The sequence below is a fragment of the Penicillium maclennaniae genome, assembly GCF_028827695.1.
Source record: "Penicillium maclennaniae strain IBT 15551 chromosome Unknown utg000004l:1.0-3007600.0:1.0-3009580.0, whole genome shotgun sequence".
In the NCBI taxonomy this organism is placed as follows: Eukaryota; Fungi; Ascomycota; class Eurotiomycetes; order Eurotiales; family Aspergillaceae; genus Penicillium; species Penicillium maclennaniae.
The window spans coordinates 703,102-725,704 of NW_026623216.1; the positions used below are offsets into that span (position 1 = coordinate 703,102).

The following is a 22,603-nucleotide window of genomic DNA, read 5'->3' on the forward strand; positions in this document are numbered from 1 at the left end:
CTCACCTCCAGCTTCTCTCTCTTCGGACCTGGTGTGGATAGCTCTCGGTGATCCTTATCAGCAATTGCCGCGCTATCTCGGTTATCTCCGGCTTATCCACTTCCATGCTCTGAACATTCGCAGTTCAGGGAAGCTTGACACTTAAGCCTTCATTCATAGCTGTGAGTGCTCTCGCTCGGTCTTGCCACAGAATCGAACATTCAGAATCGAGCATCGTGAATACCGATTCGTGGCCGTGTTGTGGTTGCGCGGTCCTCGTCGTTGGTTGCCTTGCTGATCCCCGGAAAGACGTTAATACCAGGCGTTGTTCCGTTCACCGGCCACAGGTCCTCACTTCCTGTTGATCGCTTTCTCATTGAATCGCTCGAAACAATCTCAAAACTTCACCATAGACTTACTGTACATTTGGTCTCCCTTCGGTGGGTCCTGTCCCGGCCAAGGTTTATGAATAACCTCGCTACCCTGGGTCACCTTGGTCCCCTCAACGCATCATCAGAGGGTCAAAGAAAATGGGCTGACTCATTGACATCAGTCGTTGATGCGACAGTACACAGTGTAAATCAACAATTTTGACGACTCGTCCTGAGAGTGACCCCGTTACAATCCAAAAGCTCCCCGCATCGCATACTTGCGAATCATCCCCGTCCATTCGGGATCAGTGTTTTGGTGCTTGGTCCGTTGGGTAGAAATCGCATTACTCTAGGATGCTGTTAGATCCTATGATTGATCTCGCCAGTATCAACGAAGTCCCCGGAAACATGCCTGGTAAGTACCACGGATCCAGGAATACTTATGCCCCCGTGAATTCTGAACCGTCAAAAGCTCCGAAAGAAACTAAGAAGGTCGAGGCCAATGGCCAGGCTGCGAATGGGAACATTCCTCCTCCCAAGACTGATAAGCCGAGGCCACACGTTTGCACTACTTGCGGTCGCTCCTTTGCGCGATTGGAGCACCTGAAACGCCATGAGCGCTCCCACACGAAGGAGAAGCCCTTTGAGTGTCCCGACTGCGCCCGTTGCTTTGCGCGTCGCGATCTCTTGCTCCGTCATCAGCAAAAGTTGCACATGACTTCTACCCCCTCATCTCGTCCCAGAAATGGTCGCCGAGAGAGCACGAGTGGTGCCCCTGGCGGCGCGAACCGGGTGCGCAAGAATTCTGTTGCTAACAATGCCTCCTCAATGCGCCCCAGAGCAAACACGATCAGTCATATCGGTGGGAATTCGTTGGGACTTCCTGACGGTGCTAACCCATCTTCCGCCCCGAATCACCCAGGCCATACATATCACCCCAGCCTGAGCTCTTCGGTCGGCTCAAGTATGGACTACAGGGGCTTCAGCTCAGGCCACCCTCCAGTAAATGGATTGGCTAAGCTGGAGACTTCGGGGCTCCCCTGGACATGTCCGGTAATCTGCGGACCGCCCCAGTTTACGGCAGCTTTGACATGGGCATCGATGGTATGTTGATGGGTCATGGTAGCACCATCAACCCAGCACAGTTACACTTTGCAGGTTCCCCCCAGGGCTTCGGTGACACCCCCGCTTCCCCGTTCGGCCACAACCCCCACGGCATGCATCCCGCTACCGATCCCATGATGGATGAAGAGATGAACTTCGACTGGATGAACGGATTCGATGCGGCGGTGGCTCTGGGAAACGGCAATGACTCGGTCATCGACGAGTCATCGCCCTCGGCGATGAGCACGGGCAGCCAGAGTGGGATCAGCGAGGCCATGCTGGATGGACCCAACCGAATCCCGATCTCCAATGGCTGGCACAACCCGTTCCCCACGCACGCCTCGGCCAACCAGTTCGCCATTGACTTTTCACCGACGACGCTGAACGACTTGGGGATCTCGCCAGAGACCGTGTCGCCCAAGTCACTGATGACCCAGAACCCCTTTGGCGAGAATTACGCCACCCCTCCATCCATGACGTCGGTTGGCCAGCCCATTGTTGGGGGACATTCACAGAGTATGTTATCATCATCTATGACAACACACGGAGAATCTCCTAATCCTCTCAACGTTCCGTTCCCGAATAGTGCCCTACGAAGTCAACATTCCGCAGTCTCAGAGGATACATTTACAGACTCCACACGACAGGCTTTATTAGCAAGCATGTCGCAACCCACTGGCTTCAATCATCGCAAGTATTCTCAGCCCGCCTCTAGCATGTTGAGCAGCCGCGAGTTGTTCGCCCGCTCGACTGGCTTCAACAGCTCCGGTCAACTACCCAGCACCTCAGACATGCAGCGCTACATTTCCGCCTATATCACCTACTTTCACCCCCATTTGCCTTTCCTTCACATTCCGACCCTCAACTTTCAAGCTCCTGAGTACACCAGCAACCTTCGCACGCCCAGTGGACATCTCAATCTCAGCTCAACCGGTGTCGCAGGAGGCGGAGGTTGCCTGATACTCTCGATGGCTGCCATTGGCGCCTTGTACGAATATGATGCAGCTGCTTCTAAAGACTTGTTTGAAGCCGCGAAAAAGATGATCCAATTGTACCTTGAAGAGAGACGGAAAGCCGACATGTCTGCTGCACTCAGTCGCTCCAGTTCTGCACGAGACAATTCCGTTCAAAATACACCGCTTTGGCTGGTCCAGGCAATGTTGTTAAATGTGATTTATGGTCATAGCTGCGGTGACAAGACGTCAGCGGATATCGCGAGTACCCACTGCGCCGCTTTGGTCAGTTTGGCCCGCGCGGCTGAATTGACCCACCATTTGGACACTAAGAACCTACCGCACGATCACCTCAACACCGGGTTCAATCTATCCGACGCAGCTGATACAGAGAACTGGATGTCTTCGTCGTTCAGCCATCCAAAAGAACGAAAAGATTGGCTGAATTGGAAAATTGTTGAAGAGCGAAAGCGCACCCTTTACGCTATATTTGTACTCTCAAGCTTCCTTGTATCTGCATACAACCACGCGCCTGCTTTGACAAATTCCGAAATCCGCCTTGATCTCCCTTGTGAGGAGGATGTTTGGGCTGCCGAGTCTCCTCAAGCATGGAAGAAGATGGGAGGCTCCACAGGTTCTGTCAAAAGCGTATCGTTTTCGGCGGCTTTGACTTCACTTCTGACCGCCAGCCAACGAGAGCAGCAAAATCAATCTTCGAATGCTTTCTTCGGCGGTGGAACCTCGGATGACCCAATCAGCGCGGACAATAGACCCAGTACATTTGGATGTCTCGTTCTTATCTACTCTTTGCATAACTACATCTGGGAAACCCGGCAACGACATATGGGTCGCCAATGGACCTCACAAGAAACTGAAGCAATGCAAGCACATATCGAGCCGGCTCTCCGAGCTTGGCAGGCTGCGTGGGCAAGTAACCCAGTCCACAGCCTGGAGCGACCCAATCCATTTGGCGCCGGGCCACTCTCAGCAGATAGCATTCCACTTCTGGACTTAGCCTATGTTCGGTTATTCGTCAACCTTGGTCGCTGCAAAGAGGCTTTCTGGCAGCGGGATTGGAATGGCATGGCAGACGAGCTCGCACGAGGTACAGAGATGTTCCAACATATTGATACCAATATGAACGACCTAGTGGACCCCTCACTCACCGGTCAGCTCGACGGCCGACGAGAATCCATCAATGACCTGGGCGTGGCCGACCTCTCCCTCTCCAAGACCCCAACACAAGAAGAACCTATGGAGTCCCTCTCGAATGTCTACAGATCAGGCCAATCGAAGCGGGAGAAACATCTTCGTAAAGCCGCCTTTTACGCCGCAGATTCAATAAACATGTCCGACCGCCTTGGTAACACATTCGCCGATTTCTCGTCCCGCGAGTTGCCCCTCCAATGCGCGATGTGCTCCTTCGACTGCTCCCAAGTCCTCGCAGAATGGATAACCACCGTCCAAGAGCGCGTCGGCCCCTACCTCGGCATACTAGGTCGTGACGACGTTGATCTCACTCAGGTCCCAGCCGTCATGCTTCTTGAGGACGAAGACTGCAAGCTTATCGACAAGATTAAAGAAATTCTTTCAAGCATTGAATCAAAAATGCAACGAACAGTGCAGATCAGCAATTCCATGTCTGCACTGAGCGTGATGAAACGCCTCCCTTCGGTCGTGGAGGGCGGATACGGGTGTAAAATACTGATAGCCACCGCCAGCCTCCTGAGACCGTGCTGCCGTGTGGCCTGTGACTAAACTGATGGCGCGTTCCCTGGAGGCCCAGGCTATGCGAATGAAAGAGCGAGCTGAGAATTCCGTTATGATGACTACTTAACGATCATGTGTTATTTTTGCGGTTTTGTCTTCCCATGCTTTGCGGCACTGTCATGAATCAATGTTCCGAGGTCCTCCTCTCTCTCTCTTTCCTCATTTTGTCCCCCGTTTTCCCTGTCACCCGTGCCTCGGAACCAAACTGAATGCTTCGATACCCTCGAATTATAATAGAGCGCCCCTTAAGATGTTATTTATGTTGTCTTCACTAGCACGATGTTTAGCGTTGATGTTTGTTGTATGAGCCTGATGACTATAGGCTTTGTTGATGTGGCTGCTGTATCGATTGACCAGGTCTCTTTGTCCTTTGCCCTTTTATATGTTCAATTATGCTTAAACCTCATGTGAAAACGATTTTACATTCGACTTCAGGCTAGTATTTTGTAGAGTGCAGGTCGTGTAGGAAAGCACGTCTTCCTGCTATCAACCCCACAACAAAAGCGCGCGTATTCGCAATTCTCCTTTTTCCTCTTCTCTTTCCTTGTAGACCAATGAATTAATCAATAATTTTTCACCTGACCGAGCGGTAAATGAATCTCGGCGTAATCACGACGTTGTGTATGCGGCTCGACGGATACCTAAGGTATGTCGTGGCTGGAAAAATCGACTCATTGCATCGCCGTAGCTGGAATGATAATACTGAGAATTTTGAGTTTGAGTTCTCTTAGATAAAACATACTGCATCCATTGAGTTTCCCTTACAATATAGCATCATATATCAAGCGGAAAATTTGCGGCAGGATAATCATGTCCGACAAGGCTGTTCCACTTCTTCGGCTGAAAAGATCCCACTGAGCTCCATAAGTACTTGCGCACTGATGCTAGTCCCTACAAGGATCGTGGATCCAGCAGATTTCCAAGCATCCACCTGGCAAATCTATATTAGAGTCCCTGCGCGTGACATGCGAGTCGGACTCGTCGATGCGCTCCTTGCAATGGGGTCAGATACGTGATGCATGTCTCGGCTCATCAAGGGTGTGAGCTTCTAAGTTTTTTATTGTCTTCAAATATTCCAGGTCTTTCAACGAGAGCCCGATGGGGCTCTTAGAGCAGTGCTCAATTATGAAGTGGTACCTTGGAACTACTTTGACTCTTTGCATTCTGTTAAAGGCGGGCTCAGACACAAGATAGTCGGAACCCGATGAGCCTGGGCTATTGCTCGCTCTCACCAAATCCGACGAAATTAGGATCTCGTCCGTTGGGATTCCTGAAACTCGGCAATGTATAGTGAGAGGCTTCTACAGGGTCAGCTCTTTTTTGGGGTAGCTAGCTCTGCCAACTCTGTCTGAGCCAACTTGCACTAAGGTGTCGTTTCGGCACTAAGCTCGGAAGGGAAGTCTGCTTTGACGTGGTTGAACTCCGAAGGTGACTCCCATGATGCCTATTTAGATATAGTCCTGCAAGCGCAAACATGGCGATTGCCCCTTCCCACGTCGAGAGGGTAAGATCTGAAGAGAATTCAGTAATACATGAACTTCCTTCCGCTGGGCTGTGTTCGATCTAGAAAAATGCATGATGCCTTGCTGCCCATTGCTCGCCAAAATCTGGGATTATCGAACAAGTTGCAATCTTTCAAACACGGATCAGGATCTCTAAGAGTAGCCTTTTTCTATGTTCACGACTCAGTCTACGATTCCTTCACAACCCCTTCATGTTCCATTCAATCAAATGGTGTTCAGATCGATCCAGTCGACGGCGGCCACCGGATCATTATTCACGTCAGGCCGACCATTTGAATGCGGCTCACAGTAGTCATAGTACCCCATAATACCAACTAGTTCGCCGGATTCGTTGACAACGGGACCCCCTTGATCCCCGTTGCAGGATCCCTGGTTCTTCTCGGGCGCAGCATCACAGTTCATGTTGGAAGTCACCGGGTTGTCATCAGACCATGCGGTCTCGCAATCATCAGCTGAGATGAAAGTTGTATCGAGCCGTTGCAATGCCCGAGGCTTTGCATCCAGGAGTTTGGCAGTGGATCCCCAGCCATACAGCTTGATGGGGGCCCCTGTCAGTGCAGCTTTCTCGGCAATTCCCGCAGGTTTGATATCCGTGACTGCGTTTATGAGATGAAGAACAGCAAAACAAAGTCTTGGGTATTAGTGTTATAGTTGGGATGCTTAATGACTTTGACGACTTGATTCAACTTGCCACCAGCAATGTGATCGAGACTGCCAATGCGAACCTTGAGCGAAGATGCGGAGGATCCATCGACACATCCAGCGGTGGTGAGAACGCTCTTGGAGCTGATTAAAGAGCCAGCGCAGATATAGGTGTCGCCAAAAAACCCACTCGAGATGATCGCGACTGTGAAGGGTGCATCACCTGCAGATGCATCGCTCCCTCCCACGATCGCACTCGCAGAATGGGCAACCATGAGAATGGAGCATAGCAGATTGCCAGGCGCCTTGATGAGCTTCATGATGGAGGGGTTCAATCAGCAAGATGCCAGCGAGTGAACGTCAGGATACTGAAAGGAGGAAATCCAGGGCTTTTAAAGACCGCCTCACGTGGGAAGTACACATTCAGGGTGTGGTGAAAGCAAAAAACGATAGCTAATGACCACTGAAGCAGGAAGGTCGGTCAAATCAATGTGGCGTTTTGACTATGGAGATCGACATGATCATGTTCTTCCCCTAGGCATCCACACTTGACCAAGAAGACGAGTTTGTTTAGCTAAAATAATTCGACCTGCCTGCAAAGCTCCATCGATGCAGATTCCAGCGCGCGATTGGGGGGGCTTATACGGAAGCGTACATCAGGATTGGCTTTTCATGACCCCTTGCTATGTAGGTGGGTCGATCTATCCATGCCGATCTCTACGACGATCGCGGTATGTCAGCCTCGGAAATCCTCGGTGTCTCAGTGACACCATTTGACCTTGGAGCTCACAAGTCAAGTGGCTGATTCGAAAGAATGAAGTTCGATGCTTTCTTGGTAATGACTCTAGCTTATTTTGCATCTAGTAGTGAAGTACGTACCACACGGTAAGATTCTTCTTTTCCGTAAATTACCGCATGGTGTTTTGGTATCCCCACGTAGACTGACCTATACATAAACCCCAACGAGAACCTGATTGTTCATGATGGAGACCTCGGGGTTCTTTGTACAAGCACCTTGCCTCAAAAAAGTCAGTCTCTGTACTACCAAGTGGGCCTGAAAATGTCTCTTTGGAATTTTTCCTTCAGAGTCCGTACTAAACGCCGTAGCTCAAGGGAGCTTAGGGACTCTTCTGCATCTTTGCCATGCTGAAATTGACGCTATTTCATTTTTAGTCACATTTACGTCTGTCGCCACGATGAGGAGCCTCACCATGATAGACTCAACTCATTAGCAGCTTCTCTCTCATCTATAGCACCCCTCTTGCCATCCTCAGATGATAAAACCGTAGGTTGCAAATTTTCCGTGCTTGTAAATATTAAAATGATCAATCACAGGCTCGGGCACCATGCTTTTGTCCAATTGATAGATTATTTCACGTGTTGCCGTCATGTTGATGTATGTTATTAGCCGATTTGAGCACGCGCCATGCAGCAATTTGGCTTCTCCTGCAAAGGACGCATTAGTTTTGTAGACAAGTGCATAGAGATTAGGGATGAACCTTGCATTTGTTCGGAGATCCGATGGTCCGCCACAAGTATCAAGGGAGACGTAGCAGGAGAATGAGTAATCGACCACCACCAGTCAGAGGGGAGTTCAAGGATCACGGCTTCCGCAACTATCATCTTACCCTGCCCTGCTGCAAAATAAAAACATTCTAACCCTCCACATTTCAAAAAAGGCCAAGTTGTGTCAGGACAGTGGATATCGCGGCTGATTTTCAAACCAATGCCATTCCTGCAGCTATGTGGCGTTCACAGTTTCAGTTCGTTGGCTTTTCATATACTAACCCGTGGCTACACGAGCAAACTTTGCAGCCTCTATCTAAGGTCCTCGAAGATGTGGATTCGACCTGGCTCATCTCGAAGAACATGTGAAAGCCGCTGAGTCAAAGCTTACAGCTCCGCAAAGACTTTCAGATTCGAGCACGCAGGCCCGGAAAGATAGATTGAAGTATATGGTGTTAATACCAGGAATTAATCCAATTCTCTTCGATTGGAGCGAATTAATATAACTTGTCCGTTGCCTGTACAATTTACATGAAGAGAGTAAGTCACTTGTATACTTCGGGTGGGTCTCACGTGAGAGCAGACACTCCGCGGTTGCTGGGGCAGTCTCCACGCGTTGAGTGCTTCATTTCGCGTTAGGCTCCAAGCCCCTCTTTGTTCGCCCAGACATGTCGACCACCCCTCCGGAATATCCTTCAACTGCTCCGTCGCGGTATATGATTGCCGCCCCGAATACACAAAGTCGCGACCTCAACACCTCATGCCGATGCCCTTCCCGCGGCCAATCTCTCCCATCACCTTCGAACCATGCTCTCTTGCGACCTCCAATATAAACCCGGACGACTTGTTGGGCTCTGACGATGAGCTGGACGATGTTGCTCTTGCTGCCAAACACCGAAGAATTGAGAAACTCGCCGCGTCATACCTTCAAGGACAGCCTTTGTTTCTTCTCTCCGCATCTCTCCGTGGACCGTTTGATGACGGCTGGAAGAACCCTTGGACCAAGAAACGGAAGATCGCATCCGATAGAAATTCCAGAGCGGTTGGGCTAGATGCTCGCGGGTGGGATAAAGAGCCCGTGGTACAGGAAACTGACCCAAGACGCCCAAAGTACAGAGAGGATCTAGCGGTAATTCTTCCTTCTGTTGATACATCTCAGGCTGAAAAATCCAATGTCGTCTCGGCTCAGCACCAAAAGAAGCCATCTTTTGTTATCGAATCGACTGGAAAAAGACCGTTCCAGAATGTAGCAGCTGATCAGCAGAATCGAGCCCCATTCTTAGCAAAAAAATTGAGAAACGCCCCTTTCACAAGTACAGCGGCGGAGGATGTTACAGTCGCCAAAACTGATATCAACCAGTGGCTGAGGAAAGATCGGAAGCCCACGAATTTTGGGCGACTTGAGCCACCCAGCTCCCCAACTTCGAAAATTGCTTCTAGACAAGAATATATCACGTCTCGCAGGAGTGTTCCTCGCTCAATTGAGCATAAGATTCCCAAATCTTCGGCTTTGCAGAAGCCAAATATGTCTGCTGGCTCCGAAACTCTGGATCGGGGCGCCACACCATATACTTCACCGGTGTCTGCTCAGAAGGCGGAGCCGACAACAAATGAACCTTCTGTGGTCGCCAATCGATCGCCCAGGAAGGCTCAAATATCTCCAAAGATACCTGAACATGTGGCTACATCTTTCAGCGTGGTCAACTCGTCGTCTCAACTACCGCGCTTTGAGTATCGCCGTTGGCACCAAGACTCTGGCCTGCAGGCGCATTCAAAGTCTCCAGACAAAGCAATCGAGGAAGCACCATATTCTGCCGAGACCATTGAGATGCAAGATGGTGATACTATAGTACCAGATGCTCCAGAGCCAGCCAAAAGACCTGCGAATGATCACAGTGCAAAGGAAACAAATCAGTCTATTAATCGATCAAAGGACCTGAGATTTGCCGAAGCTGAAAAGTCGGAATCTACAGCAACATATGCACAAGTCCCCACTGAGCATAACACTTGTGAAGACTTTCCATCTGCGCAAGAGGTACCTCCCCATCCCGGTGTGTCAGACCGGATGCCATCGTTGCACTCCACGGCGATGCCTAAGACACACCCCGAGCATATCGGAGACACCAGCTCTGATACGCAGCTCTCAACGCAAGCTGCATTGCTCCATGCTCAGAGATCATTCCAAGATGATCTGAAAAGCCCTGAGCAGAATCGAGGCAATACACCAGCTCACCCACGTCCACAGTCTCCTTCTGGTGATGACTCCGTACTTCTAGCACGAGAAACACCCTTGTATCGATCTCATGCCGCAGACAAGTCTCAACCACGAAGCTTTAGACAGACTTTCCGGGACAGAATGCAGGCTATGAGCACACAGTGTATGATCGATGCCGCTACGCCTTTCACGTTCAGCACCGAAAAGAAAGCCCCAGCTTCTCGTCCGCTCTTGCTGCAAGAATCACGTCCCCAGGGACAAATAATCCATAATGAACCTGGATCCCAAAAGGGCTCGCCGCCATCTGCTGAAAACGTGTTTGAGACCGCCCAGTCACGAACTGGAACCCCCAGTCCACATAATGCTGTACCCCGGCCCGAACAAGCGCCCGGGAACCCATCCACTACCCAAGGGACTCTTCTACCCTTCGACCTTAGCGGGGACACGCCCACAACGGTTCAGGATGGCCAAGGTGGTCTCCAAGGTGGTGATAGCTTTCCGCTGAGCCAGGCCATTGTCGATCTAGGGGGTTGGTTAGGCCAGAGCGTTGACTTTCTCAAGGAGATCTGACCGACCAGCCAGCACAGTAGAAGGGGCAAGTTACCTCAAAATACACCCTCATCGGCTTGGAGATCTTGATATTCTCACTTGACGACCTTCAATGCTTCATTTTTACGACAGCGCATCTTCAAGTTCTTACGATTGCTTTGGCACTTATGATTCCCCATTTCCCATCATTTATGGCGTGCTTTGAAACTCCGAATCTGGAGCAGTGGCGTCTACTTTAGACATACACAACTTTCATGCATATATTAGACCGTCCATGATCATAGACGTCTACGTAGGAGCAAACAGTATTCGAGAATTTCAATTCTCCGTCTTCTAGATCCGCAGGAACGAGGTGGCCCGAGCGTCAGCGGGGATGAAGCTCCCGGCCATCTCCAACTTAGTTCCGTCACCAGGTAAACCCATGGCCAGTCATGGCTCTGACATCAGTATGAAGGCCTATCTTCTTTAAATCTGCATTGCTAACAAGCACAGTGGAAAGCGTTCAATTTTATCGACGTCTCGCCGGTCAAGATACCAGAGGAGATCTCCGCGCTATTCGGTGTAAGGCCTCGATCCACCTCCCACATACGGACCACCGGCTCACATAATGTACAGAGCGATCTCTCCAGCCTCTGCACCGGCTCCTCGAACCTCTTCCTCGGTACCCACGATGGCTTCATCCATATCGTCACCCAGGGTTTCCGCATCACGCGCTCGTTTAAGGCCCACGACACCGGCTCCATCACGCACATGAAGCAGATCGACGGTACCTCCCTACTCGTAACGGTGTCCGAGGATCTATCGAATGAGCCAGTATTGAAGGTCTGGGCGCTGGATACGGAGAAGAAGGGCGGTGGGCCGCAATGTCTGTCAACCGTGTCGGTGCAGAATGCGCGCCGGCAATTTCCGGTGCGCGAGTCTAATAACGTGGTGATTTTGACTTCTTTCTAACATAGGATCAGATTTCAGCCTTTGCGGCCGTGAATGATCTCTCGCAGGTAGCGGTTGGATTTGCAAATGGGTCTGTGACGATTGTTCGTGGCGACCTGATTCACGACCGCGGCGCGCGCCAACGCATTGTGTTCGAATCAGAAGAGCCAATTACGGGCCTTGAAATACAGGAGGGATCTGTCACTGTGCTATATATCTCAACGACAAGCCGGATCCTCACGTTGGTTATCTCGGGGCGTGGACAGGGTCAGCCTGCGCGTGTGCTGGACGACACCGGATGTGGTCTGAACTGCATGACCCCGGATCATGAGACGGGGGATATACTCATTGCCAGAGAGGATGCGGTCTACACATATGGTCCTCGGGGCCGTGGGCCGAGCTATGCTTTTGAAAGCCCCAAGACGTCTATCAAGTCTTTTCGTGACTACGTGGCGTTAGTTTGCCCTCCAAAAGCGAGTTCCGTCAGACGTGATTCCTTGCGCAAGTATGGTGTCAGTCCTGGAGACGAGATATTTGGCACCACGACATTCACTCTGCTGGATACCGATCTCAAATTCATTGCTCATAGTGAGGCGCTTGTGGCGCCAGTGAAGCATATGTTCATAGAGTGGGGTGATCTGTATTTGCTTACGACCGAAGGGAAGGTATGTAGTTCGAGATCAGATGAGCAAACAAGTTATCTGACTTGTCGCAGATCTTCCGATATCGTGAAAAGAGCCTACAGCAAAGGCTTGAAATTCTCTATGAGCGCAATCTTTACATCTTGGCTATCAACCTTGCGCAAAGGATCGGCATTGATCCTCTGCAACAGAACGCCATCTATCGCAGATATGGTGATTTCCTATACCAGCGAGGTGATTACGACACAGCCATGCAGCAGTACCTTCGAGCAATTGACAATACGGAACCATCTCAAGTCATTCGCAAGGTTCGTTTAGTACACCATTTATGATGAGAGATTACTTCGCTGACTTTTAATGCAGTATCTGGATACGCAGCGGATCCACAACCTGATAGAGTATTTGGAGGAATTGCATGACCACGGGCGTGCTACAGTGGACCACACAACACTTCTCTTGAACTGCTACGCGAAGTTGAAAGACACTAGCAAGCTCGATTCATTCATTCAAGCTCCCGGTGAGCTCAAGTTTGATTTGGAGACAGCCATCGCGATGTGTCGCCAGGGAGGATACTTTGAGCAAGCGGCCTATCTTGCCACGAAACATGGAGAAAATGACATGGTGGTCGACATACTCATTGAGGATTCAAAGAAGTACGCTGAAGCTGTGGAGTATATCTGGCGATTGGAGCCCGAGGCGGTAAGCGATCATGGAGTACACCTAGAGGCTCAGATACTAATTCGACAAGGCATATCTCAATTTGATGAAGTACGCCCGAGTCCTCCTGACTCACTGTCCAGAGCGTACAACGGAACTATTCAAAGATTATTACACTGGACAATATCGGCCGCACACTGATGTTGAGCCTCCCGCCGAACCTCATACACAACCAACAAGCACCATCCAAAGTCTGGCGGGTCTCCTCCCGCTGCGCTACATGACCGGCGGAGGCAGCACGAAGGCCGAAACTCCGGCTACTGAGTCTACCGTAGTTGAAGAAAGCCCCGCTGACATTCCACCGGAATACGATGTTCCAAAGCCTCGAACTGCGTTTTCGGCGTTCGTCGATCACCCAAAAGAATTCATAAGCTTCCTGGAGACCCTTGTGCAACAGCCCGACTTGAAGAAAGATTCCAAGGTCGATCTCTTCACGACGCTTTTCGAGATGTATCTTGACACGGCCAAGGGAAAGAAAGACCCAGCAGAACAACAAGAATGGGAGAGCAAGGCGAAGAAGCTGATTGAAGGCAAAGACGTGAGTACCTGAAACCCGGATGTGACTTCACGCCGCTAAGATGGCTAGATTCCAATTTCAACTTCCAACGTCCTTCTCATCTCCGATCTCTCCAACTTCCGGGAAGGCTCGACGCTCGTGCGCGAGCAAGAAGGTCTACGTCTGGACATATTCCGTTCCTTTACATCCGCCAAGGACACTCAAGGTGCCATTCAAGCCCTGAAACGCTACGGACCCGACGAGCCTCAGCTCTACATCGATGCCCTAACATACTTTGCTTCAAGTCCGCAAATTCTCGAAGAAGCAGGTGACGAGCTGGACGTGGTTCTGCGCCGCATCGACCAAGACGGCCTTCTCTCGCCGCTGCAAGTGATCCAAGCTCTGAGCAACAACGCCGTGGTCACAATGGGCCGTGTCAAAAAGTATCTCAGCGATAATATTGACCGTGAACGCAAAGAGATCACCACTGTATGCTCCGTCTCCCGTTACCAGTTCTGTAACCAAATTCTAATTTTGTTCTTTTAGAACCGCCGCCTCATCGCAAGCTACAAATCCGAAACAGCCACCAAGAAACAAGAACTCGACAACCTTGCCACCCAACCCGTCGTTTTCCAATCTCGTCGCTGCCAATCCTGCGGCGGCACACTTGACCTGCCCACCGTTCACTTCCTCTGTCGTCACTCTTTCCACGAGCGCTGTCTCAACCCCTCCGAGGATGCTCAGTGTCCCGTTTGTGCGCCAACAAATTCCACCCTCCGTGCTATTCGTCAGCGCCAGGTTGATTCGGCTGATCAGCATGATCTGTTCAAGGGGAATTGTCGCGCTCGAGAGATCGTTTCGGTGTAGTTAGTGAGTTCTTCGGAAGAGGAGTTATGAGGTCGCAGGCGACGATGGATTAAAGGGCTATGGGTATTTATTCAATGATGTAGAAATACTTGTTTTCTGCTTTTGTTTGATACCTCAATTTCGATCTGGATGATACCGTACGTGCCTTTGCGGTTCTCGTCTTTTTCCAAATCTATAGATCTTTCCAGATAGCTAAACTGCAAACTAAGCCGAGTACGTTTGTAAACGTAAAAGAAGGGCCATGCAAATCAGATTGTATAATTGACGGAGTTCACGCTCTTAGGCAAGAATAGTCCAGAGAAAATTCACGATATTGAACAATGGGAAAACGCTCAATGCATTGATTATTTCCTAGAACAAATGTACTATGCACAGGAAGGAAAACGAAAATACACGAAATACACGATTGATAAGAGACAACTCATGTCCCGCAGTTGTGTGTACTGTGTCATTTCTGTGACACTTTTCATGCACTCGAACAGTGGCGCGCATGAGAAGCGGTGTATGGCATTGCTGCGCGATGGACGTGAATGTATGGAATTTAGGAAACCCGACCCTTTTCGCCGCCCAGGAGACGCGGGGCCGATGGCCCCGTATGTATCCTGTGCCTGAAGCTGAGCCAGCGCCCGAACCAGAGCCAGAGCCAGATGGGGATGATTGATCGCCGCTTTGGTTGGATTGTTCAGGTTTGAGGCTTTCGGCGAAAGATATCTTGCTAGGAACTTGACGGGGTTCGCCGTCATCGTCACTGTCCGAGAGAATTGCATCGTCGCTATCTGATGCGGAATCGTCGCTGTGGATTTGACCGAGGGCTGCGAGGCGGCGGCGACGTTCGGCGGGTGTTTCGCCCATTTCATCGTCTCTTTGGCGTGGGGGAGCAGCGAGGCCGGCGGCCTTGCGGAGACGAGAGGGAGGAACACGCTCAGTGCCGTCGTCATCCGAGTCACGGTGGGCACGGTCTCGGGTGCGAGGTGCAGGGCTGAGATTGCTGCGGCGCTCTTGTGCAGAGCTACCGCGGGTGAACTTGGCCAGCGAGGTGGCGACGTTGGGGCCAGGGCCACGGCCGTCGTCGGTCTCAGCGTCGCTGACTTCGCTTTCAGTCATCGACTCTGACTCAAGTTCTTCGGCTGCCTCCTCGGGAATGACACCGCTGGTGGCCGCGGCGGCTGCGGCAGAGAGGCGGCGCTCTTGCTTCTCCTCATGCTTGGCATCGTCGATAACAGCCTCCTTCACGGAATCAGGGGCATCGCTCTGCCGCACTGCGTCACGGCGGGCTTTGGAGTCGAGGCCTCTGAGCTGCTGGAAGAACTCTTGTTTGTTCATACGACGGCCCTTGTGGCCGATGCCTATAGAATCGACTTCCTGGTTCTGAGCCAGAGTAAATCGCAAGCCGTCATCCGTAGCCCAGTCCTCGGTATTGGACCTTGGTGCAGGCTTCTTTTGTTCAGCATGGGAGGTCTTGCCATCTTCTTCCTTGCCGAACCAGGTACCCATGCGAGAGATACCACGTTTGAGCTGGGGTCGGGATGGTCCGGCTTCCGTCTCGGGTTGAGCGGGCTTAGACTTAGTATGCTTGTCGCCCGGAATAGTGTACTTCTTCAGCACCTCACCGTCCTCGTCCTCAACGATGATAGTGTTACCAAACTGGTAAGCATGAGCAGAACGGTGCTTAGGCTTGGCATAGTCGGCCTTAGGCTTTTCTTCCTTTGGCTTCTCCGCGGGTTTTTCCTTGCCCTGGTCCTTTCCACCACGACCCATCCAGCTGCTCCACTTTGTGCGAGTTTTTTCGAGGGGATGGCCGGCTCTAGCATCGAGAGCCTGCATGATCTCCTCGCCTTCGTTCTTCTGGTGAGGCTGGCTGTGGGAACGCGCCAGTTTCCCGCTCTTGTCTTCTTCCAGACGCCTGCGCTGTTCCTCGATATGCCGCGCCTGTTCCTCTGGAGTCAAGTGGCTAGTGTCTTCGGTCTTGAGAACATTGCCTTCTTCGTCCTCGATGATCATGTGGTGACCCTCTTGGAAGACTTCCAATTCAGGCTCGCGGCCGGAGCGGTCGCGTTCAGCGTTGGGTGGCGACGCACCGCGCTCGACGGCATCGCGTTCCTCCGATTCCTTTTGCTCATCTTCAGCCTCGATTTCACTCTCAGTGCGCCTTGCAGGCATGATAGCAGACTGGCTGATTGGACCACCAGCACCGTCGTGCTTGCGGCGCTTTCTCCTGCGCACAGGCTTTTGACGCTCGTTTTCGACACCTTGGGATTCACTGTCTTCGTCACGCACACGGCGAAGGAAGTTACCCGGCATGCCAATTGGTGGCAGGGTACCGGGAGGGTACTCTGGCAGCTTCTCCTCGGACGAGCCCTCCAGCTCATCAGCCTTTCGGAAAGACATGGAACCCTTGGCAATAGACTGGACACGGGGGAGACGGTTCATCCAGGAAGGACCATCCTCGTTGGCTTGAGTGTAGGACAGGGTGACAGTTAAGGTATTGATGCGCTTGCCAAGGGTGAACACAGCGATAGAAGATCCATGCACCAATATGGACGAGATAACCATGAAGGTGGTAATAGGCCAGATCAGCTGAATAATGTAGTAGTTTTCATCACCAGGTGAGGGTAGACTGCCTTCCGGCGATGGCTGGGTGTTGTCATTTTCCAATTCTGCTCGCGCCAATATTGCAGCGAAAATGGCACCGACACCGATAGGGCCAAAGTGACCGGCGAAAAGAGCCTCGCGCCATGTTTTGACGTCCGGTATAATAGGTTTCAATAGCAGCATGATCGGAATGCGACGGAAGAAAATGACCAAAATCGCGATCACAACCAGTCGCCACGGTGTCAAGCCCAATTCGGGAGCGTTGAAGGTTTCCCAGGCACAATTGACCCGAAGTAAACGAAGTAGGCCAAGTTGAGCAAAAGATCGATAACGTTTGAGACGTGCGATTCCTCGGTCTTCTCTGTGAACCATCCGTCATTACTGAAGCCGACACCGCATGAGAATCCGATCAGCAGATCGTCCATTCCCAGAAGACTGCCCGAACCGGCACAGAAAACAGCCAAAACGAAGTAGAACACCAGGAAACTCTCACGATCGATGAGTCCCTTTCGTTCGGCGAGCTTGATGGCATGGCGAGCCAAGTAGCCAATCGTAAAGCCGAAGATCGCGCCGAAAATGCACTCGTATAGAATTGTGATACAAAACCAGTTCAGCGAAACCTCTCCGGCATCAGGTCGGTATCGGAGAATGTAAAAGGAAAGATAAATGAAAGGGAAAGCCATGCCATCGTTGCATCCAGACTCAGCCGACAACAGATCACGCAAATGCTTAGGCACACGCTTAGCGAACTTTCCCTTTCCGACGACAGAGGAAGCCAAGACAGGATCAGTGGCCGTCACACAGGCAGCACAGACCAGACTCTCCAACCAATTCAGCGGAGGCACCATCCACCAGATAAACAAGCTGGTTAACAGCCAGCCCCATGTCATCACAGGAATCAGCAATAAAGTCACAGACTTCCAGTGACGTTCCATATAAGCCTTGGGCAACTCGACGCCGACGGCGAAACATTGCACGACCAGTACAATGCGCGAGCATTCGAGCGTAATCTTATCCACATTGCCCCACTCATAGGGATTGAATAGATTCGCCGCGTGCGGACCAAAGATAATACCACAAATAGTAGCAACAGTAGCTTCACCAATGTAAAGCTTCTCCTTGACGAACAGCGAGCACAGCATGAACAAGCCTGTAAAGCCGCCAAGAATCATGTACGCCAGATGCGGCTTGTCGATGTCCAGATGATCCCACGCCATGGTGCAAAGACTGGCGCGTCAGATCCGAGGAATATTTTTGTCGCAACCCCGTTTCCTCAATCAATTACCAGATGGTATTCCGCCGCCACCGTCCGTGTAGCTCCTCATGCCTTGGAGGTGGTGAGAGTGGAGAATCGTCGAACAGATGGTCGAATTTCGAGCCCTGTAGGGCTGAGCGGGAGTTTCAGTCGTCCAGCACCGGGTTGACGCTCGGGGAGCCGGCAAAGTCGGTAACCTAGAAGCGAGGATAGATGCTTGGTTGTTCGAGCGCGATGAGGAAGCGGAGGAGATTGGGAGGGGAAAAGTCTTCTCACTGGCAGCCTCAACCAGTCCCGGGGGTGTTAAGAAGGGAAGGAGAGAGTGAGCAGGGCGCAGAGTCTTTGGGCGGGGGGGGTGCTCTTGGCCAAAGAGCGATTGCGCGCTCGAGGAGCTTTGCCCAGAACGAAGGTCTTCTTGTAACGGGCGGGATTCGTCAGCCGAGACTTTTTGCGCCCCACGTTGAAGGCGGACGAGTCTTGGCCGGCGGAGGAATAGATTTAGGGCCCGTAGAGATAGCAAGAATATGTATGAAGCAATCAGAACCAGATCTCGCGAACAACCCTGATCGAACTACGCAGAAGAAGAAAAAATCAAAAATCCGCGAAAGAATGGAAATAGAGGTGACGATGCCGATCCCGGTATTTTATACGTTTTCGGGCCAAGGAGGATGAGCTGCCCAGCCCTGTGAGCCGCCAAGACCAGCATCATCCTAGCCGCTTCAATTGGTGGTCAGTGGCCCTAATTCTCCATCATATCCACTACTCGGTGGATCTGCGCCAATCGTGGCTGGCGGACGTCATCGTCCCTGTATTTTTACGCATCTATGTTTTCTAGGCCACTTTTGGCCACTATGGGATGCCATTGCAATGTGGTCGCTTTCGAGAAGCCAATATGTAATTCATGATTCAAGTATAACACTCTTGGAACAAAGCCGATTGGGATATTGGGGAAAACACATAGCCCGGATTCCAACATGTGAAACATTTAATCGAAAAAATGCATTGGCAATTGCGGAGAAAAAATGGGGGCAATCGAGGGGGAATTGGGAAGAAACCCAGGGCAAATCAAGAGGGAATCAGAAAAAAGAAAGAAAAAAAAAGCAAACACACACATCACTGCAATCCGGGAATCGCGCACCCCGCGCTTGGTCAAGAAATCGTGACTGGTACAGGTTTTGGTGCGTCGACAAGTAAGCCGCCCCTATGTACGACCTGATCGGCCCAACTACCTTTACTCTCCCGTCGGCATCCCCTCTACTTCATCACTCAATTGTCGCCAATTGTCTGCCTGCAATTCGGCATATTTGACTCGCTCCTGGCTCCAGTCCTGGTGCAGACGGCTGATGTGGTACTGGCTCGACTGGAAGTGAATGAGCTCGTCGCGGATGCACTCCTTGATGAACACGCCTCGCGCATGTTGCTGCACGATTGACTCTTTATCCTGCACAGGGACTTAGTCTTGGAGAGCCTCCGATATCGGATTGGTCGTCTTACCTTGAATATAGAGTCCTCCACCTTTTCAATCTCGCCTGGCTTGCCAGATCCGGCTGGTCGGGCACGAAGTTCCTTCAGCTTGCGTTCGCTGGCTTCAATGCGGCGTTCGAGCTGCGGGATATTGTTTCGCGCGTATCGGTCCTTCCGATCGAACATCTCCCGTACACTGACCAGGACGTCTCGCTGGCGCTTCAGATCCTCGAGGACACCGTCCGACCAGGCTCGAGCCTCGTCTTCTAGCAAACTTTGGCTGGCCGAGAGGTGCCGGGCAGTCGCGGTGATTCCAGTGTTCAGTGCGGGGATATCATTGGTGTCGATCGAATATGTATCCTTGGTGACCTCGGTCAACGATTGCAGAGCCAGGGAGAATCGCAAATGATCAGCCGCTAGACCGTCATTGCGCTTGGCTAGTCGCTCGAGTAGAGTGCACAGGTTGATATAAATTTCTGCAGATCGTTGAACGCCGCTGCGGACAGTTTCAAAGGTCTCATCGAGAGTAGCGGGGAAAGAGTCCTCCAGATCAGGTGGGAGAGCACGGCCAACAAACTCGTCCTGCACGGAGATGGTGGCCTGCTTGCGCCACACAGACAGTTCCTGGTCGAAAGTCAGATGTCCGGCGTAATCAATCGGAGAGTCGAAACTTACAGTGGGAACAGTTAAGAACATAATCACCAGCTGTTCCTGGCCAAGTACGGGGTGTCGAACGAGAGAATTGGTAAACCTAATAAGTCCACGGCGCCGCTTTTCCAGAAAAGTAGTCGAATCCGCTGATAAATGAGTACCATTCACTTCAAACAGGTGAGCCAACAACTTGGAGTGCCTTCACCAGGACTGGACGTACCTGACACGCGCTTGGGCGGGAGGAGGGGCAACTGTCGGAAGGGGAATCGCTTCTGAAGACAGTCCAGGAGCCAGACGAAGTCGCTGTACCGCCGCACGACTGTGCTCCCTCGTCGTGGCGCCTTGACCTCGTAGTTTCGATGTTGGAACATGAACATGCCCTCCTTCTCCTGGAGGAGGGTGATAGAGACGGTTTCTTCAACCTGAAGATTCGTAGGCCGTGAGAGACCGAAAGACCGACGCCGGGGGCCGATCTCACTAGGATCGTCACCAGGAGGTCCGAAACCACCGAGGGCTGGGGGCTGTCCAACACCAAATGTATCATCTCTAGGCGGCCCACCAATGTTGCTCCCCCATCCAGAGCCGGAGCTGCTGGGCGGCGCTGCCTCGGTCCGACCATTTGTATGCTGCTGACGTTGTGGTTCTTCGCTCTGTCTGGCCTCTTCCATCACTCTAGCACCAGACCCTCCGGACCATGCATTTGTTGTAGAGCGCATACTTCCAAAGCCATTTACGACGCGTTCGAAGCCATCCCTGACGCGCTCTTCGGTGGTGATTGCTTCGTGGTTGTGATTGCGGTGCAATTCTGGGCTCGCCCATGGGTCTGATTCCAAGCCGCCGCCCAGGCCCAAAGATCCCCGTCGAGAGCGCCGCGATCGCGCTGAGTTTGGCTCTTGTAATGGTGACACTTGGGGCGGGGGTGTATTTGGTCGTCCCTCTGTGGGATCAGAGGGCGTGTTATTGGATGTTCGTAGCCGGTTGAGGAAGCTGCTATTAGGCTGAGGAAGCTCTGTGTGTAGATCATGTTAGGCCAGGGCCTCCAAAGCATTTTTAAAGGGTTCAAAGGAGGCCACTCACTCTTGCGACGGTCATCGACGGCATCAAACGACAGGTCTTCCCCCTCTTGCGCCAGCCCGATCAGCGCCAGCAAGACATTGAACTCGGCACGACCCAGCCCTCCAGAATCTTCTTGATCGCCAGTCACGACCAGATTGAGGATCTTGCCCTGATCCGACGCTGTCAGGCCACTGCTCGACAGAATCTCCCTAATCGAAGTCAGGCCGATTCCGGAACCGACCCTGTCCCCACTATTGAGTATCAGATCGTAGGCGTCGACATAGCTCTCGGGGACATCGGTAACGGGAAGCAGAGTGCGGACCAGATCGCGGCGAGCAGTTCGCTTGAACGTATTGTTCTGACTCCAGGGAGTGGAGGAGCTATCATCACCGTCGTCATCCGCGAAGAGGGAGGAGCCGCCGGCGGATTCGTCTGCGAAGAGCGAGGATTTAGACCTCTGGGCCGGTGCCGCAGAAGGTTCCTCTGGCGAGGTTCCAAACAGAGACATTGTGACTCCGCCGGTGGAATGTCTGGGGGTGAGGATTGGGGTGTGGAGGTGATGGCGATAATGACGAAGGTCTTGGTCGATCAAGCGGAGCTAAGCTCGGTCGGGATGGTCGCACAGTGGGTCGCCGACACTGAGACCATGTCGGGATGCCTCTATGCTAAATTCGAGCATGACATGTTCATTCTTAGATCCAAGCTGTGGAGTGAGGAACCTCATAGTTCTTATAAGCCTTTTCAGAATCATCAACCTCGGTATTTAGTCGGTCGTGGTCAGGGGGGCGCTACCTGTTCGGCAGACCAACTGGAATGGCTTTAACAATCAATACCTAATGTATCGGCGCTGAGCCTCAAAAGTCTCTCATATTACATCTCAAGAAAATTGCACGATGAGTGAGGTAGCACTATCCCAATTTTCTGAGCTGAGATAATCTCTTTTCCTTTATCCATAAGCAGAGCGGGCCTGAATGTTTATTCGACCGGTGTACGCGATTTTAGTATGCCATCAATTCACATGATCAACTTCCACTATCCAAGCACCGTTGAAAAATTATCCATCTAGTCAACCCAAGGCCATGTCTCTTATAGGCAATTGGTGTAGTGATGACAAGGATGGAGCAACATCCTATTATCGATAAGTGCCCGGACGCCATTTCTCTTCCCGTGGGACACGAGACTGAATTTGGCTAGAAATGCGTGCCGACGCCGTAAGTGCTCATTGTATTGCGCCAGGATCAGGTCTATTTCAGGACTCATATCCTGAAGTCTCCGCCTCAGAGCTTGGCGATGCGAATGTCACACCTCCTAGGCTATCGGAA

General features: G+C 51.7%; 7 protein-coding genes across 7 annotated transcripts; 3 read left to right on the forward strand and 4 right to left on the reverse strand.

The window, feature by feature from the left end:
- Positions 1-704: 704 nt before the first annotated feature.
- amdX (putative C2H2 transcription factor (AmdX)) lies at positions 705-4,244 on the forward strand (the record flags this gene model as incomplete). Its single annotated transcript, XM_056966113.1, has 4 exons — positions 705-765; positions 823-1,454; positions 1,496-4,103; positions 4,138-4,244. The coding sequence occupies 4 exons, from the start codon at positions 705-707 to the stop codon at positions 4,242-4,244; spliced, it is 3,408 nt and encodes a 1,135-aa protein (XP_056822894.1).
- Positions 4,245-5,904: 1,660 nt separating this feature from the next.
- Positions 5,905-6,662, reverse strand: N7477_004451 (S1 family serine peptidase; the record flags this gene model as incomplete). Its single annotated transcript, XM_056966114.1, has 2 exons — positions 5,905-6,296; positions 6,395-6,662. The coding sequence occupies 2 exons, from the start codon at positions 6,660-6,662 to the stop codon at positions 5,905-5,907; spliced, it is 660 nt and encodes a 219-aa protein (XP_056822895.1).
- Positions 6,663-8,608: 1,946 nt separating this feature from the next.
- On the forward strand, positions 8,609-10,633 carry N7477_004452 (uncharacterized protein; the record flags this gene model as incomplete). The annotated part of the gene is made up of 1 exon (XM_056966115.1): positions 8,609-10,633. The coding sequence occupies one exon, from the start codon at positions 8,609-8,611 to the stop codon at positions 10,631-10,633; it is 2,025 nt and encodes a 674-aa protein (XP_056822896.1).
- A 410-nt stretch (positions 10,634-11,043) lies between these two features.
- N7477_004453 (tethering complex subunit PEP5) lies at positions 11,044-14,263 on the forward strand (the record flags this gene model as incomplete). The annotated part of the gene is made up of 8 exons (XM_056966116.1): positions 11,044-11,058; positions 11,105-11,521; positions 11,575-12,207; positions 12,258-12,491; positions 12,547-12,882; positions 12,932-13,438; positions 13,487-13,885; positions 13,943-14,263. The coding sequence occupies 8 exons, from the start codon at positions 11,044-11,046 to the stop codon at positions 14,261-14,263; spliced, it is 2,862 nt and encodes a 953-aa protein (XP_056822897.1).
- A 466-nt stretch (positions 14,264-14,729) lies between these two features.
- N7477_004454 (Na(+)/H(+) antiporter) lies at positions 14,730-17,038 on the reverse strand (the record flags this gene model as incomplete). Its single annotated transcript, XM_056966117.1, has 2 exons — positions 14,730-14,776; positions 14,896-17,038. 2 exons carry the CDS (start codon positions 17,036-17,038, stop codon positions 14,730-14,732), a joined length of 2,190 nt encoding a protein of 729 aa, XP_056822898.1.
- Positions 17,039-17,097: 59 nt separating this feature from the next.
- On the reverse strand, positions 17,098-18,072 carry N7477_004455 (Na+/H+ antiporter Nha1; the record flags this gene model as incomplete). The annotated part of the gene is made up of 1 exon (XM_056966118.1): positions 17,098-18,072. One exon carries the CDS (start codon positions 18,070-18,072, stop codon positions 17,098-17,100), a length of 975 nt encoding a protein of 324 aa, XP_056822899.1.
- Positions 18,073-19,341: 1,269 nt separating this feature from the next.
- mvp1 (sorting nexin Mvp1) lies at positions 19,342-21,789 on the reverse strand (the record flags this gene model as incomplete). Its single annotated transcript, XM_056966119.1, has 5 exons — positions 19,342-19,551; positions 19,605-20,198; positions 20,250-20,392; positions 20,446-21,234; positions 21,303-21,789. 5 exons carry the CDS (start codon positions 21,787-21,789, stop codon positions 19,342-19,344), a joined length of 2,223 nt encoding a protein of 740 aa, XP_056822900.1.
- Positions 21,790-22,603: the final 814 nt, after the last annotated feature.